This window comes from Monocercomonoides exilis (genome assembly GCF_001643675.1).
Source record: "Monocercomonoides exilis strain PA203 chromosome Unknown scaffold45-810774, whole genome shotgun sequence".
Classification (NCBI taxonomy): domain Eukaryota; phylum Preaxostyla; order Oxymonadida; family Polymastigidae; genus Monocercomonoides; species Monocercomonoides exilis.
This window is the reverse complement of record NW_027150590.1, coordinates 336,032-350,766: the sequence shown is the minus strand read 5'-3', so window position 1 is coordinate 350,766 and position 14,735 is coordinate 336,032. Positions and strand designations below refer to the sequence as shown.

The following is a 14,735-nucleotide window of genomic DNA, read 5'->3' as shown; positions in this document are numbered from 1 at the left end:
ACGACGAAGAAGAAGAAGAGAAAAAAGCATATTTAACCAATAGATATGATATAAATATTGGAGGTTATTCATATAACTGCAAATGACAAACAGATTAGTTAATGAAGATGCTGATGAAGATCGGAAAAGATGCAAATCCGTTAATTTTTGATCGACAGAAACATCGTCTTCCTCAATTTTATCGCTAAATGTACCGATTTACGAGTTTTAGAAACATCTTCGCTCGCCTCTTTCGGAAGAATCGTTTTGAACAAAGAAAAATCCAAGTTATTCTCGAATTTCGGTAGATGTCCCTCTTCCATTTCTTCTAATATTTCTTCAACTTGAGCAGTGTGATGGTCTGCTTCGCCATTCAGAAGGAGAAGAAGCGAAGAGACGAAGGTGGTGGGAGATGATATGCAATCTTCATCTTCATCAACAGTACCTGCAATTGATCCTTCGGATTCCTCGAAGGTGGAGACTTCATACGCTTCAGCATCAGCCATGGACTACGTCGAGAGGCGGCTGCTGATTGTGGTGCCTGAAGCAGCAAGCGTGCATTTACATCAAAATAAATAGTTTCAAAGAACGTTGCAGACGCTTCGAGGGATATGTTGTATGTGCTCAATGAGAATCTTTCTGCGATGCTTTCAGTTCCGCTGGTGCCGCAACTTCCGCAGCTTGCTGCACCAGCAGGCACGAAGTTGATGAGCAAGCGGATCTTTGCGGCAGCAGATGTGAATGCGCTCCCGTCGATCTACGATTTGTTCGACTTGTCGCTGCTTCTGTCAGCGATAGCACGGCTGGTGTCGCGATTGCAACGGTCAATGTGTGTAGTGGTGAAACTTGATGAAGAAGTGAAGAAGTGGATAAATGCACTGTGTAAAGAAGGAGGAGAGGTTGGGAAGAAAGCATTGGAGGTGGATGGGCAGAGGATAATTGATGTGGTTCTATTGTCAGCAGCGATTGAGCTGGAGGTGCTGGAGGAGGGCGAAAAGGCAGAGGAACGAGAAAGAGGAGGCAAAGAGGGAGAAGAAGATGGTAAAGTTAATTAAGATAATGTATTCGAAAATGAAAAAGCTGAAAAAGCGAATCACTTTTCGACGATTGATTGCTGAGCCCTTCTTCGATATCTGATTTCAGTCAGAAAATCTGAGCAAAGAGTGGTTAGAATCTTCACAATACTATTCTTCTTTATTTTGTTTTCAGCTTCTCTTTTGCTCCTCTTTCTTTCTGAGCCTTTCTATTGTCTATGCGAATTGCATTTTCTTTATCTTCCTCTTCTTCTTCTTCTTCCTCTTCATTTTTCTCATTATCCATGCATTTATCTGTCAGACACAACGATCCCTTTTCATCTTTATCACTCTCAAACTCATTTACACTCCTCTTCTCATCCTTTTTCTCTCCCTTCCCTTCCTTCTCCCCACCCACCACAATCCTCTGGCTTGTCACATTTGCTGCCCAGCTCAGCGCCTTACTCTGCCACTCAAACGCATCCCTCGTCGCTGACACGCTGCCGCTTGCAAACACACCTGTTTTGCCCAATCTGCTCTTCCAGAGAATAACACAAGGGATAAGCAGCGAGAAGGAAGTGATAGAAGAAGATAAAGACGAAGAATACATGTTCGAAAAATAGGTTGAGCTTGTGTGTGATATGTCGAGTGACTTTTGTGAAGTAAATAGGAGTCTGTGGCGAAAGACGATTGCGTGAGTGGCTTCGGCAGAGTTCCAACAAGAACAGAAGGGGAAGACAATTGTGTGTGTTGTAAGGGAGAAAAAGGAGGAGAAGCAAATGCAAAGAGGCTGTGATAAATTGAGTGAACAGCTGGGCAGTTAAGAGTGTGCTGCCGAACGAGCAAAAATGTTTGCTGCTGTTCATCATCATTTTCATCACCTCCTTCTTCTCTTCCCATGTCCCTCCTCCTCCTTTCTGTTGCTGCATGAGCAAGTTTTGTGTCGAAAGTTTCAATATGAGATGCGCAAAACTCATCTTTCTCCTTCTTCTTCGTCTTCGCCTTTGACTCTCCCTGCTGTTTCCCTTTCCTCTTATCTATGCTTAACTTGCTTCTGAAATCCGCCTTCTTTGCCTCTTCCATTTGAACTTGAACTTCTCTCTCTTCGCTTCTTGGTGGTATCATAAAGCGAGCAGATGAACGTAATGTGACTGTCAGCTCCTGTGCATTTCCCATCCACTCCTTTCAGCTCATTCTGAACAGCCTGCTCACGGATATCATACAAAACGATAAAGCAGAGTGGGATGCGCATCTGCAGAAGAAGAAAGCAAATAATTTGACAAAGTGAAATACAACAGGAGGCATTGATGGAGATGATGTTGCTGTTATGAGAAAGCAAACTGAATGTAATAATTTTTGGTGGATGCAGTCTATCTGCTGATTGAATAGCTCATATTCATTTCAAAGAAGACGGAATGATTCAATACGAAGAAAGCTGAAATATTTCAAAGATGAAGCAGAAGAAGTTGAGAGGAGAAGGAAGAAGAGGAAGAAGTCAGAGACGAAGAAGATGGTGAAAATGAATATTTACAATGATTGACAAATCCACAAAAATTCAAAAAAAATTTTCGAGGAAGAAGTGGGAAGACTCCACGTGATGTTGTTGAATGAAGGAAATTCCTCATTTATCAAGTTAACTTCGCAACAAAATCAAACCAAAATTGCAGATATTTTGGCTGATATTCTGTTATTAATCAATAAATGCTGATTTCTTCAAATCAACTCACTATCTTTTCGCAATTTCCTTGTTTTTTCCCTCAGAAATTGATAATAATAAAACTCTCAATTTCCTTTCCATTTCCCTCTTCGATTCAGCTCACAAAATTCTCTGAAAATATCAATTCCCTCCTTTTCTTCATCTTTTTCATTCTCTTCCAAAATATCTTCTCCTCTCATTAAAAAAACACCCCTCTTCCACTTGAACACTTCTCATTTTCCCTCTTCTCATCGGCTTTTTCCCTCTTTTCCCTTCTTTTCAAAATCCATTTCTCCCATCAACAATAATCACCTTCTTCATCATCCCCAGCCACTTCTCTATATATTTACTGCATTTTCTTCTCCAAATCACTGTTTGCTCTTCCCCATCCCTCTGTCTCAGAATTTCTTCCATTCGAAAACCCCTCTTGAAATATTAACATTCTCAAAAATACTCAGCTCCTTCCCTTAGCAACAAATAATTCTCTTTCATCTCTTCTCTGCACAATATATCTCCAGCATCTAGTGTTGGCGAGATAAACCTCAAATACATCTTTTGGTGGTTGAGGATATTATTAAAGGAGATGATCATGCCAAAAACAGAAAAACCCCTTTGGACAGGCATCACAATGTGTACGGGCTGAGAAGACTCTCCAGAGAGATATACGATATTCTTTGTGGAGACGCGTTCCGTGCTGCAATTTGACCATTCTGGAGCTGAAATGAAGAGATTATATTTAGAATGATGAAGGCTGTGGAGATGAAGCTGTTTGACAAAATACATGAGAGCAGATGTTTGGTCTTTATTTATTTTTCTTTATATGAATATTTGCTTATTAATTGTTTTTGTGTTTCTTTCAGGGCAACAGGCGGAAATGAATGAAAATGAATGAAAGCGGGATATCTCGTTGTACAGGGTGACCATTGAGTTGGGAGAGCGAATTCATATGGAAAGTGCCCAGGATGAAGGGATTGGGAAGGAAATTGAAGATGTTAATTTTTGAAGAAAACCAGGATGCTCTGAATTGAGAAAGATAGAATTAAGCTTAATGAATAAACTTCACATTTTTTGGAAGAGAAAGAAATCTGCACTTTTTTGGAGAAATAACTGTTAGAAAGGATAATTGAAGAATCAGTTGGTAAAACTAGAAAATCGATTGATTTCAACAAATTTGCTTCGATTTTTAAAATCAATTTTTTTTATTTCTTTGTTATATCATAATTTAACAGCTTTTTTTGCTTAAGATATCGATAAATTATGTGTTGTGATTATTGTTATCATGCTTTTTGAACCAGTAAACTTTTGTTTTGCTCAGTTAATTAAAATTTCGATATTTTGCGAATAATTTTTTAATGTTTTTTTGAAAATAAGTAATAAAAACAATTGGAAACAAATTGAAATTAACAAATAATTAATAATAATAATAATTCGAGCAATATATTTGAATGATCATCACTTTCATTTTTCCAATCAACCCAACCCTTAATGAAAAATATTTTTGATCAAACGTCGGAATTTTTTATGATATCAAAAATAATCGCCCATTTATTTTTCCATCGCAACAGATAAATTTTGGGTCTCCTTTTTTTGTGAATGCATTTCATTATTCGCTTCAACAACTTGAAACGAAAATAGAAAAAAAGGAAAAAGAATCTGCATCTATTTCATCTGCACAAACACAGGTGCTGGATAATGCACAGTCATTTTTTTTCATCTTCAAGAACTTTAGAGAACAACGATATTCTTTTTAAATTGATCAATTATTTAACAAATAATTTATCTGCAAAGGATTCAAGCGATGAGATAAATGATGATTTACAGGAACAGCTAATTTTTGAAACATTAGAGCCCACTCATTACAATATTGAAAATGGAGATGATGAGTTTAATGAAGATCCAGAATTAACAACCATTCAAAAAGAACAGTATGTTCATAACACAAGAAACTCTTGTGGATCTCTTGAAAGCCAACAATCTTCCGATTGCGATGCATCAAACGAAGAAAATTCAAGTGTTTTCAATCATTCTCACAATGAAAATAGCGTTGACGAACTGTTTTAACTTGGATCAAGCAGACAACTTCCAACAAATGATTTTGAAAATTCAGATGAAAGGACAAAAGTTTTATCAACAATTCTCGAAGCAATTTCAAGTGATTGGTTGCCTCGAATCAAAAGCGGATTCTGCGATTACGCAAATTCTGTTCTTTCCAACATGAACTCAGAAAAAAGAAAGCAGATAATTTCTTTGTTTTCTTCAAATTTTATTTGTTATGATCGAACTGTTTTTCAAAACAAATGGGTGGTTTATTACTACGAAATGGCAAAGCAAGGAGTTTTTCCCAACATTTATGCCAATTTGTCATATGCATTGATCGCATCGCCCTGAAGTGAGGCATCTTCCGAGCGCCTTTTTTCAACGCAATAAAGAATTTGTGGTGATCGAAGACATTCTTTTTCTTTGGAATCGTTAATTTCTCTTCTTTTGTTATAAGCAATTAACTGATTATTTTCAATGAAGATCATGCATTGTATCTGAACTGGTTTGGAATGATTTATAATTTTCAATATGGGTCATTCTTTTTGAAAAGTCTCTACAGATCAAAAAAAAAGACCCATGAAAGTTAAAAAAAAAACACTCCGTTACCATTATACAAATGAAAATATTAAACTTTCACAGTGATGTTTGTTGGCTCATAACAAACTTCTTTATGAGAAGATATATTTTTTTTCAAAAAATTATGTATCAATTTTTTTGATCAAAGTTAAAGTATTTGATTTTCAATGAAAATGCGTTTTTCTTGATTGAACTATTTTTCAATTGCTAAACAAAGAATTATTCATAGTGTATTTCGATTTTTTTTCCTGTCAAACTTGATTTCCAATGTTAATTCATAATTTTATTTGAATAGTATTTTTCATTGTGTATTGCATACATAAACTTAACATGAAAGTGAAGATAGAATGCATAAGTTAGATTTACATGAAAAATACATAAGTCATACGGTTATCGTTCAACTTTGGTATGAACGTTTCATTTTTCGATAGATTATTGAACTATCTTTTATTGCTTGATATGTTTGCGGAAGATAGTTAACATTTATAACATCAATTATTTATGCAAATTACAATGCAAAAAATTTATCGTTATTTTAATACGGAAGCATTTCACAGCTAAAAGAGGCTCGATGATGCTGTGTGTGGGAGTGGCGCATAAAGCGTATTTGCAAAAGGATTTTGCAATAACCGATTTTCCTTGACATTCCACAGTTATGGTGGAGGAATTCACCTTTAATTGTCACTGAAAATCCCAGTTACTTGATATCCTTTTCATTCGGAATAAATACAGCCAAGTGGAGAAGATATATCTTTGTTTTTTCGCCTAATCTGGAAGAAATTGCAACTTCAAGAAAAATTGCACGTGCCACAGCCTCTTTAGATTCTATTGACAAAGTGAGAGGATATGACAATGGAAACAACAGTTTGGCCATCCCACTGTGCATCTATCTCCATCACACCCCAGAAGAAGTTCATGTGAGCAATGTCGAGGCATCTGACCATTCCCATTGTGAAATTGTCCAATTCCCTTGTTTGACAACGAAACATTCATTCACACAGTTGATAGGAGAAAAGAAAGTTTTTGTGAATGGAATGATCTAGATGAGCGATGAATTGGCCTTTGCTGGACAGAAACATGAAATCAGAGGAAGCGATGAAGTCAGCCGCTGGGTAGTCTCCGATGCAAGTTCAACATCCAATTCAGTGATGATCACAACAAGTGTTAAAACAATCTTTTCAAAACTTATCTTCTCTTTTCAATCTTCTCTCTCTTCACACTCTATTTTCGTTTCATCGTATTCTTGTTCGACATCTTCTCTCTTCCTCCTCTTCTTTTTCTTCTTCTCTGCCAAACACGATCATCTGAACACTGATTAGCGGGCGATTCTCTTGCACACACACCTCTTCCTTCGTCACCGTCCACTTAACACACTGGCAACATCACCCAATCACGCTCTCAAACACACTCTTCTCCTCCAACCGCCACAATATCATCGGCATGTCCACATCTGCTCGGTGCAGGTTCTCCTTCTCCAGAAACTCCAGCGACATTTCTTTCCCGCCTCCATCGACACATCACACCAATCTCTCCGCTCTGCCTGCAGCATCCTCCATTCTGCTTCCACCATCACCTTGTTCCCTTCCTCTCGGCTGCTGCGCACAACAGCCCCGGCATCACCACCTGCGCAGGATAATGCACAAACTCCCCACTCCTCGAGAAATAAAATACATATTGCAGCATCTGCGTTCCACACTCTTCCAGAACAATGCTCTATGTTTTCCTTGCACAACCAGTTTGAAGCGGGGCCAAACCTACAAGAAACTTGCATCCTCACATCCACCAACCTCTGCGCTGATATCGTACTCAACAACACCACGTATTACATATGCTCCAGAACTGCATGCATCTTATCTTCCTCCGCATTCTTCCTCACCTTCTTCCCTTTCTCATTCACTTTTCACACTTCATTAACATCAAACGCAAACTCTTGCACAATCATCTGTTTCATCTCAGCGAGTTTGTCTTTCCCATATAACTCCAACTCTTTCTTCTCTTCTTTTTCTTTTCCTTCTTCTTCTTCTTTCTTTACATCGACAATCTCCATATCCTTCACATACAGCATAGTTGCTGTGTTTTTGCTACAAATTGCAGAACTTCCTCATCGTCCGATAATCTCAAATTCCTTCTCCATAGAAGCCGGTCACATACTAACATCTTTAATCCTTCTGAAAACTCCCCAGTCGTAAAATAATCTGCGCATTTTATCGTATTTGCTGGCACAAAAGGAAGAACCCTCAATCACCCACGAATATCATGTGCTATCCCTTCTTCTGCTCCCGCAAGCAGATTCTTCGCATTATCTAGATAGAAATGGCTCCGCTCATTTAAATCAGTTAAAAAAAACGCTATGTGATGATATTATTTCTCTATCAACTTCTTCGAATGTTTCACCTCCTGAAACTTCGCAACATGCGTTATCTCTTCCTCATTACCACAGAAAGAAATATTAGCACATGCAGAAGATAAAGCAGCAGAAAAAGAAGAGATAAAGGCATAATACACTTTCTCTACCACCATCTTCAACAACATCGGAACACCCATCTGAGCAGCCGCTGAAAAAGCGTGGACAATCTGCAATGGCCCACGAAGTATCGCAACTTCATTGATCGAAGGGCACATATCATTAGACTGCCTTCTCTGAATGAACTCCTCTTCTGCGCCTAGCTTCTTGTCTAATGCGTTGAACGATTCCTGCTCCTTCGCTGTCTGCACCTCTGCCTGTCTCACCTCTTCCAACCCGGTCAGCTGCGTCTCGGTATCAAACGCTCCGCAAACACTCGACCAAACACATGCGCAAGCTTCATCGCTGTTCTGTTGACCAGAATCTTCTTTTCATTGTCTTCTTCTGCTTTTTTGTTTACACCTTTGTGTCACCTCAAATATCTCTTCCGATGTCGTTAAAGTTATGACCAAATCATTTGCGTTTCTTTCCAACAGATGCTGCCACTTCACAACACAGCTTCCGAAGATGAAACAGGATATATGTATTTGCATGACTTATCAGCTCCTTTCGACCTATTCAGATGCCGCAACCAAACTCACACTTCTCTGCTTTTCCTCGAACCCTTCTACAAGCGTACAAAACTTATCAGTCAAGTCTCTCACCTTTGCCTTCTTTATATTTACACCATTCCTAATCCCATGTGGAACCAAGATCTCCAAATACTCCAGATCCAAATATCTCTTCGTCGTTGAGCCTTAGCCAGATCTCCGCCATTTTACCCGTACATCCAGCCGGCTTCTCAAAAGCTGCATGTTCATCTCTTCCAGCACTTTCATCGTCTGCCCATATGCAATTTGCAGCGCTTTCAACCGCAGGATTTTTTTGGATCAGTGCACAGATCGTCAATCCACACCTTATAGGAAAACCACAAACATACCGATTTTCTGATAGAATTCTTCTTCTTCTTCTTCTTCATATTCTTCAATGAATATTGCATCATTATCAAAAGAAGGAAAATCCAACACTTTACTACAAACTCAATCGCAAATTAAACCCCAAAGCCAATCTTTGCTTACATCTTCCTCTTTCCTTCTTCCTCCAATTGGTTCAGAAAACTATTAATCCTTCTTCTTCTAATTAAAAATTTTCTTTTTCTTTTCCTTTTCCTTTTCCTTCTTCTTCTTCTTCTTCTTCTTTTTCTTCTTCTTCTTCTTCTCTTTCTTCTTTTTCTTTTTCTTTTTCTTTTTCTTTTTCTTTTTCTTTTTCTTATTCATATTCTTCACCTTCTTCTCCCTCTTCTCCCTCTTCTCCCTCTTCTCCCTCTTCTTCTTCTTCTTCTTCTTCTTTTCCATCTCCATCTTTATCTCCATCGCTTTCTTCTTCACTTTCTTCATCATCATCATCTTCTTCGTCATGTTTCACTCAGCTCAAAAATAACAACTTTCTTGCCCAACTTCTTCATCGAATTTGCCTTTTCCCTCAATTATTGTCAAACGATCAACTGATTTTTACAACTGCTCCACATCTCCAGTTATTTCAATTCGACTTTTCATTAAAGAAATACTCAAACACTCATATTCTTTTCCTACTGTAACATTCTTATTTCTCTCGTATCCCAATGTAACACAGCAGGCACGCAAAGCGAGTGCAGAGTACATCATCTGTGGCAGACGACACTCCGAGGAAATCACTGTCTATTTCTTCACTTTCACAAACCTCAGCCGAGCCCAGGCGCATCCACAATCAGCAGCTCCGTCGCTTCTTCCTGCTTCCCCTGATTCTCTTTGATTCATTCCACAAACTTTCTGTGCGCTGTCGATACCCTCCTTTCTCCTCATTCCCATCATCTCCCTCTGCCTCTTCCCGCTCCTCCAGCACCACCAGCACAATCTCCTCAGGCAACAGAACCACATCTTCCATCCTCAGCCCCTCTGACTCCATTCTTTTCTCCACAATCTCTCCCTCTTCACGCACTGCAACCCCTCGCCCCATCATTTCATCACTTCCTCGTCCAGTTTCACCTCCACACGCCTCGACTGTGGCGATCGCCATATTTGCAGCGACGGGTCAAACAGATCGTAGATCGACGGGAACGCATTCACACCTACCGCTGCAAAGATCCGCTTGCTCCCCAACTTCGTTCCCACCGACACTACAAGCGACGGAAGCTGGGCAACTACCTGAACTGAAAGCATCACAGATGTCTCCACATCGTGGGAAGGTACATTATCCCCATATATCACTACCAGCCGCGCTTCAGCATATCCCTTCAGTGTCTGTTGCTCCCTCAGCAACGATATCTTTTAATTTGCATTCACTTCAGCCGCTTCAGGCCCAAAATCCGCAGCCTTCTCTTGATGTAATTCATCGCTGCTGCCAACGTGAATGATTCAGCCACCTCCGATGCATCCGAAGAGTCAATCGCACGAGCTGATGATGAAGATAAAGATGAAGATGGCTTATCATCTCATGCTTTTGTCTTCTCTTCGCTCCTCAATCACAGAAATAGCAAAGAATATATGTGTGCTTATCTCTCTCTCGAAAAAGAAGATGTGACGATGATGAACAAGAAGATGGATGCAAAAAGCGAAGAGACAACTGACGCACAATCCGGTCCGCAAGAAGATTTTTGTTCAAAAGGCTTTGTAATCGAAGGTTGCTCCAAAAACTGTACAAAAGCAATATTTGCATTCAAGAATGATGCATCAATACACAACAGAGAAGAGATGTTTTAAATAAAGAAATTATTGAGGAGGATTTCTTCAGATGATGAATTCAGTTGAAATGATAAGATACATAATGCAATTGTGGAAATGAAACAATTCAGGATGTGATTCATGATTTGAAACAAAAATTATGAAACAAGTTCATTTTTTTTAAATCATTTCCATATGCTGTACAATGAAAAATTGCTTGTTACTTTTCATATTTCAGCATTAATTCAAACTTTTGTCTATGCACTCAACTATTAAAATACAATTCAATTTTTTAAAGCAATGAATTGACGAATTTTTTTATAATTATTAGTTTTAAGAATTTTATTCCAATGCAAGCTTTTTTTATCTATTCAATTTCTAACAAAGTGAAATGGAAAAAGTAATATTGATATTCAAAAAATAAAAATGTTCACTCAAATTGATGAAGTGAAAAAACGGAAAATAACTTTTTATTATTGTTTGTCTCTTATATCAACAAAAAGGGCATTTTCCTACAAAAGCATGATAAAAAAATAAAAACTTCATATGATGCTGGTGTTATTGAAACTTAATATTTGTGAATCAGTGTTATAAACAATAATACAAAATATTACTCTTAATATTTTGGGAACGGAATGATCAAAATTATTTGATCATTTTTGATCTCTTTTTTAGATCAATTAAACGTTTGCGACTTTTCAAAAAGAATGACACATATTTATCTGTTTTATTTATTCTTTGTTTTGTGTGAGATTTGCAAAGGATTTGTTGTGCCTTAAAAATTTTGTTAATTTCACATTTTTCAACTTTTCATGGATTTCCTTGAAATGTGGTGAAGACAAACAAGTGCACAAGATTGATAAAAAAAACAAACATCAATAATTGTTATTTATCAATATTTAATTAATATATTTATCAAATTTTTATTCTTTCATGAATATTTAGAGGTTCCATGAACGATTCATCTTTGAATTATTATTCTTTTGACACAGAATAAATTGAAAGAACATGGGTATAGCAAATTTGTTATTGTTTTGATATATGCTGTGATTAATTTCAGTTATTTCATGAAAAACAAAAACAAATCAAGTTCATTCTTCACATATTTCTTTTCGCAATTATTGGAAATAACAATATTTTGCATTAAAACATTCATAATCAGCATTTTCGTTAACAAGTCAATAACAGACGCTGGTCAGTTTTTGTTATTTGTGTTTTTTCAATGATTTGAGTTATAGTTATATCAATTTTCAACCATCGCACTGTATTTCTTAGAAGTTTTTTTCACAGTTGAATTAACGAACAACATTTTTAACGATGCAAGAAGTTATTGTTTTTGGTAGATGACACCTTCGGTGTTCCTGTTCCATTTCAAAATGTTTTGATTGTTTAGAAAAGAAAACTTCCATTTTATTGATTCTCTTCTTGTTTAGAGATGCCACTTTATGAGTCATGTAATTTTTCGTGATCAAAAATGTTTAGCACTCCGCAAACTCCATTGCAAGCCGGGCTCGCACCTTCAACTGGTTCTGCTATGCAGATCGGTTGGCCAACGAGTTCCCAATTCAGTAGCTCCCAGATTACAACAGCTTCTTCTAATATTTTCTCACAATCTGAATTAGAGCTACAGCCTTCTCCCATCTCATCCGAAGCCGCAGATTCTCGAACAATTGATGATTTGTTTATATCAATATTTGGTGTCGAACCAACAACTTCTCTTTTTGATTTACGAATGCCGAAGACGATGTTGGAGGACATTGCAACCATGCTACAACGAACAGGATTTCAGTCCTGTATTACAAGCATCACCTCCAGCATCAAGCAGAACTTCCTTTTGGTATCGGGATGCCTTAGACAGAGCAGGCGAACGAGTGGAAAAATACTTATATCACACATTTAAGGAGTTTCTGATAGTGCTTCAAGTCAAGAGCGATGAAGCAGAAAACCACGAACGGATGATAAAGGAAGCAATTCTAATGATTTCCCAAGCACTTCATGAAGCAAGGAAGACGAGAATTCAAGGAAGATATGGATTTTCAGACGCAGGAAAGATGGAGGCAGAGGCTACTGGTGGACAACTTACGAAGAGGCAGCAAGATATATCGGAAGAGACGCTTATGGAATTGAAGCAAATTCAAAAAGCTGCAGTTAACAGTAAATTGACAAGAAAAACAGATGATTATCACAGAGCAACCCATCGAGCGGAGTTTTCAAGAAGTTTCAGCGGAAGGCAGTTTTTTTCGGAGGTGATCCATGACGTCAGGAAGTCGGTATAGCTTCAGAAGCTCCCAGAGAAGAGCAGGGGAAATTTGGAAGAAGTATGCTTCAAGACGTTCCGATCGAGGCAGGAAATATTTGTGGAGACCCAAGAGAGGATTGGAGGCAGGACAGCGCAGTTTTTTGAGGAATGGGACAAGATCAAAGGAGGAAGCCTTATAAGACTTGGTGCATACGCTTCATGGACGAACTGAAGAACAAAGGAAGCACTGAGGAAGAAATTATGGGAGGGTGGAGCAACGGATATGAGCATGGAACAGCTATTGGCTTTCAGAAACGTGTTTAAAAAACAACTGGAGACAAACATCGTCAGCGCAACACTTCAAGAACAGGTCAGCTTTCGGAACAATGTCTTTCTCATCAGGAAGAAGTCAGACGCCTGGAGCCAAATCCTGGATTACCGTCATTTGAATGCTGCAATGAAAAAGTCGCATTTCGAATGCTAAACGAACAGATGGTGGAGCGTTTGATAGAAAAGAGGGAATTTGTGATAACGTTGGATCTTTCCCAGGCGAATCACTAAAAACTAATATCCGAAGAACTGAAGCACTTTTTTTTTGGTTCGAAGAACAAGACTATGTTTTCGAAGGAATTCCCTTCATGTTTACAGATTCCCCTCGGTTCTTCACAAAGATAATGAGGAAAGTGACAGCTGCGATAATGGCAAGATGGGAAGTCAGAGCGGTTTCTGGTTTTGACGATCTTATTCTGTTGCACCAAGACTGCAGCTTTCTGAAGAAAATTTCAGAAGTAGTTATTCTGTTTTTTAAAAAAGTTTAGAATCGCTCATCAACAAAGAGAAATGTCATCTGAAACCAACACAGAAGTTTGTGTTCTTGAGGTTCCTTTGGAACACAGAAGGAATTGCAGTACAATTGATTGAGGAAAAGCGTTCTTCTCTCCATGAGCTGCTGAGACGTTGGGAAAAAATATTCATGAAAGCCAAACAGGTTCGTGTGAAAGACTGGGCTTCAGCGATTGGGAAGCAATACGCAGCTAGTTTTGTCATTCCAGACGCATCTCTCCATCTCGTAGCGATGCATCACCAACTCCAAAAGAGTGTCAGAGCGATCGGATCGAACAAGATGATGAGGATGAATACATCAGTCCTCAAGGAGATCAGAAAATGGAGGAGGATATTGAGACAGACAAAGAATCGGGAATTGGTTTCAGTATTTACACCTCAAGCGACTCTTTCAACAGATGCAGCGGAACGATCATGGGGGTGCGACATTCAAAATCAACAACAATCTTTTGGATTGGCATTCCAGTTTTCCCAAATATGTCCACTACCAGTCGTCCAATTACAGTAAACTGCAAGCTGTTTTGATGGCTCTGCACCATTTTACCCAGACTTTCCTGAACGACAAAATAACTCGTCTATTTCTTTGGTCGGAAAACAGCTCAGTAGTCTTCAACGTGAATCGTTGGAATGCAGGCAAGAATCTTCGTCCAGTGCTTCTCTAAATATGGAATTGGACAGAGTCAATGAGGACGATAATAAAAGCCCAACATCTCCCTGGCATAAAGAACCACAGAGCGGATGCGCTGTCTCGATTGGAAAGTGCAGGAGACTACGAAATAAAGGACGAAGCACTCAAAGAGGTGCTTGCACAGTTGAGAGTGAGACCGACTCTCGATGCTTTTGCATCGGAACACAATCACAAAGTGGAAAGATGGTGTGGAGTAGGCAGTCCAATTGCAGAAGATGGATTGACAGTTCCTTGGAACAACGAGTGTGTTCTAGCTCATCCACCGACACCTCTGATTCCGATGGTAATACGAAAGGCTCAGATGGAGAAAGCTCGAGCGATTATACTCCTGCCGAGCTGGAAGGGTCAGAATTGGGACATCCTTCTTCGAACCAGCAATTATTACAGCTTGGAATTGAATTACAGCTCCAAGATTCTTCTGGAGGTGCCATGGATGAAGAAGACGGGGGCTTGTCTTCCTCCAGGGAAGATGAAGGTAATTATGCTGAATCCATCAGGGAGAGAGGTGAAGCCTGGTAG

General features: G+C 38.7%; 5 protein-coding genes across 5 annotated transcripts; 2 read left to right on the top strand and 3 right to left on the bottom strand.

Annotated features, from left to right (window-relative positions):
* Positions 1-1,173: 1,173 nt before the first annotated feature.
* On the bottom strand, positions 1,174-2,168 carry MONOS_14676c2 (uncharacterized protein; the record flags this gene model as incomplete). The annotated part of the gene is made up of 2 exons (XM_067867499.1): positions 1,174-1,644; positions 1,713-2,168. The coding sequence occupies 2 exons, from the start codon at positions 2,166-2,168 to the stop codon at positions 1,174-1,176; spliced, it is 927 nt and encodes a 308-aa protein (XP_067721754.1).
* A 4,705-nt stretch (positions 2,169-6,873) lies between these two features.
* MONOS_18071 (uncharacterized protein) lies at positions 6,874-7,369 on the bottom strand (the record flags this gene model as incomplete). The annotated part of the gene is made up of 2 exons (XM_067871053.1): positions 6,874-7,017; positions 7,211-7,369. The coding sequence occupies 2 exons, from the start codon at positions 7,367-7,369 to the stop codon at positions 6,874-6,876; spliced, it is 303 nt and encodes a 100-aa protein (XP_067721753.1).
* A 1,071-nt stretch (positions 7,370-8,440) lies between these two features.
* Positions 8,441-9,802, bottom strand: MONOS_15486 (uncharacterized protein; the record flags this gene model as incomplete). Its single annotated transcript, XM_067868365.1, has 4 exons — positions 8,441-8,612; positions 8,684-8,729; positions 9,034-9,156; positions 9,553-9,802. The coding sequence occupies 4 exons, from the start codon at positions 9,800-9,802 to the stop codon at positions 8,441-8,443; spliced, it is 591 nt and encodes a 196-aa protein (XP_067721752.1).
* A 2,118-nt stretch (positions 9,803-11,920) lies between these two features.
* MONOS_15487 (uncharacterized protein) lies at positions 11,921-12,722 on the top strand (the record flags this gene model as incomplete). Its single annotated transcript, XM_067868366.1, has 2 exons — positions 11,921-12,126; positions 12,188-12,722. The coding sequence occupies 2 exons, from the start codon at positions 11,921-11,923 to the stop codon at positions 12,720-12,722; spliced, it is 741 nt and encodes a 246-aa protein (XP_067721751.1).
* A 1,470-nt stretch (positions 12,723-14,192) lies between these two features.
* MONOS_15488 (uncharacterized protein) lies at positions 14,193-14,735 on the top strand (the record flags this gene model as incomplete). Its single annotated transcript, XM_067868367.1, has 1 exon — positions 14,193-14,735. One exon carries the CDS (start codon positions 14,193-14,195, stop codon positions 14,733-14,735), a length of 543 nt encoding a protein of 180 aa, XP_067721750.1.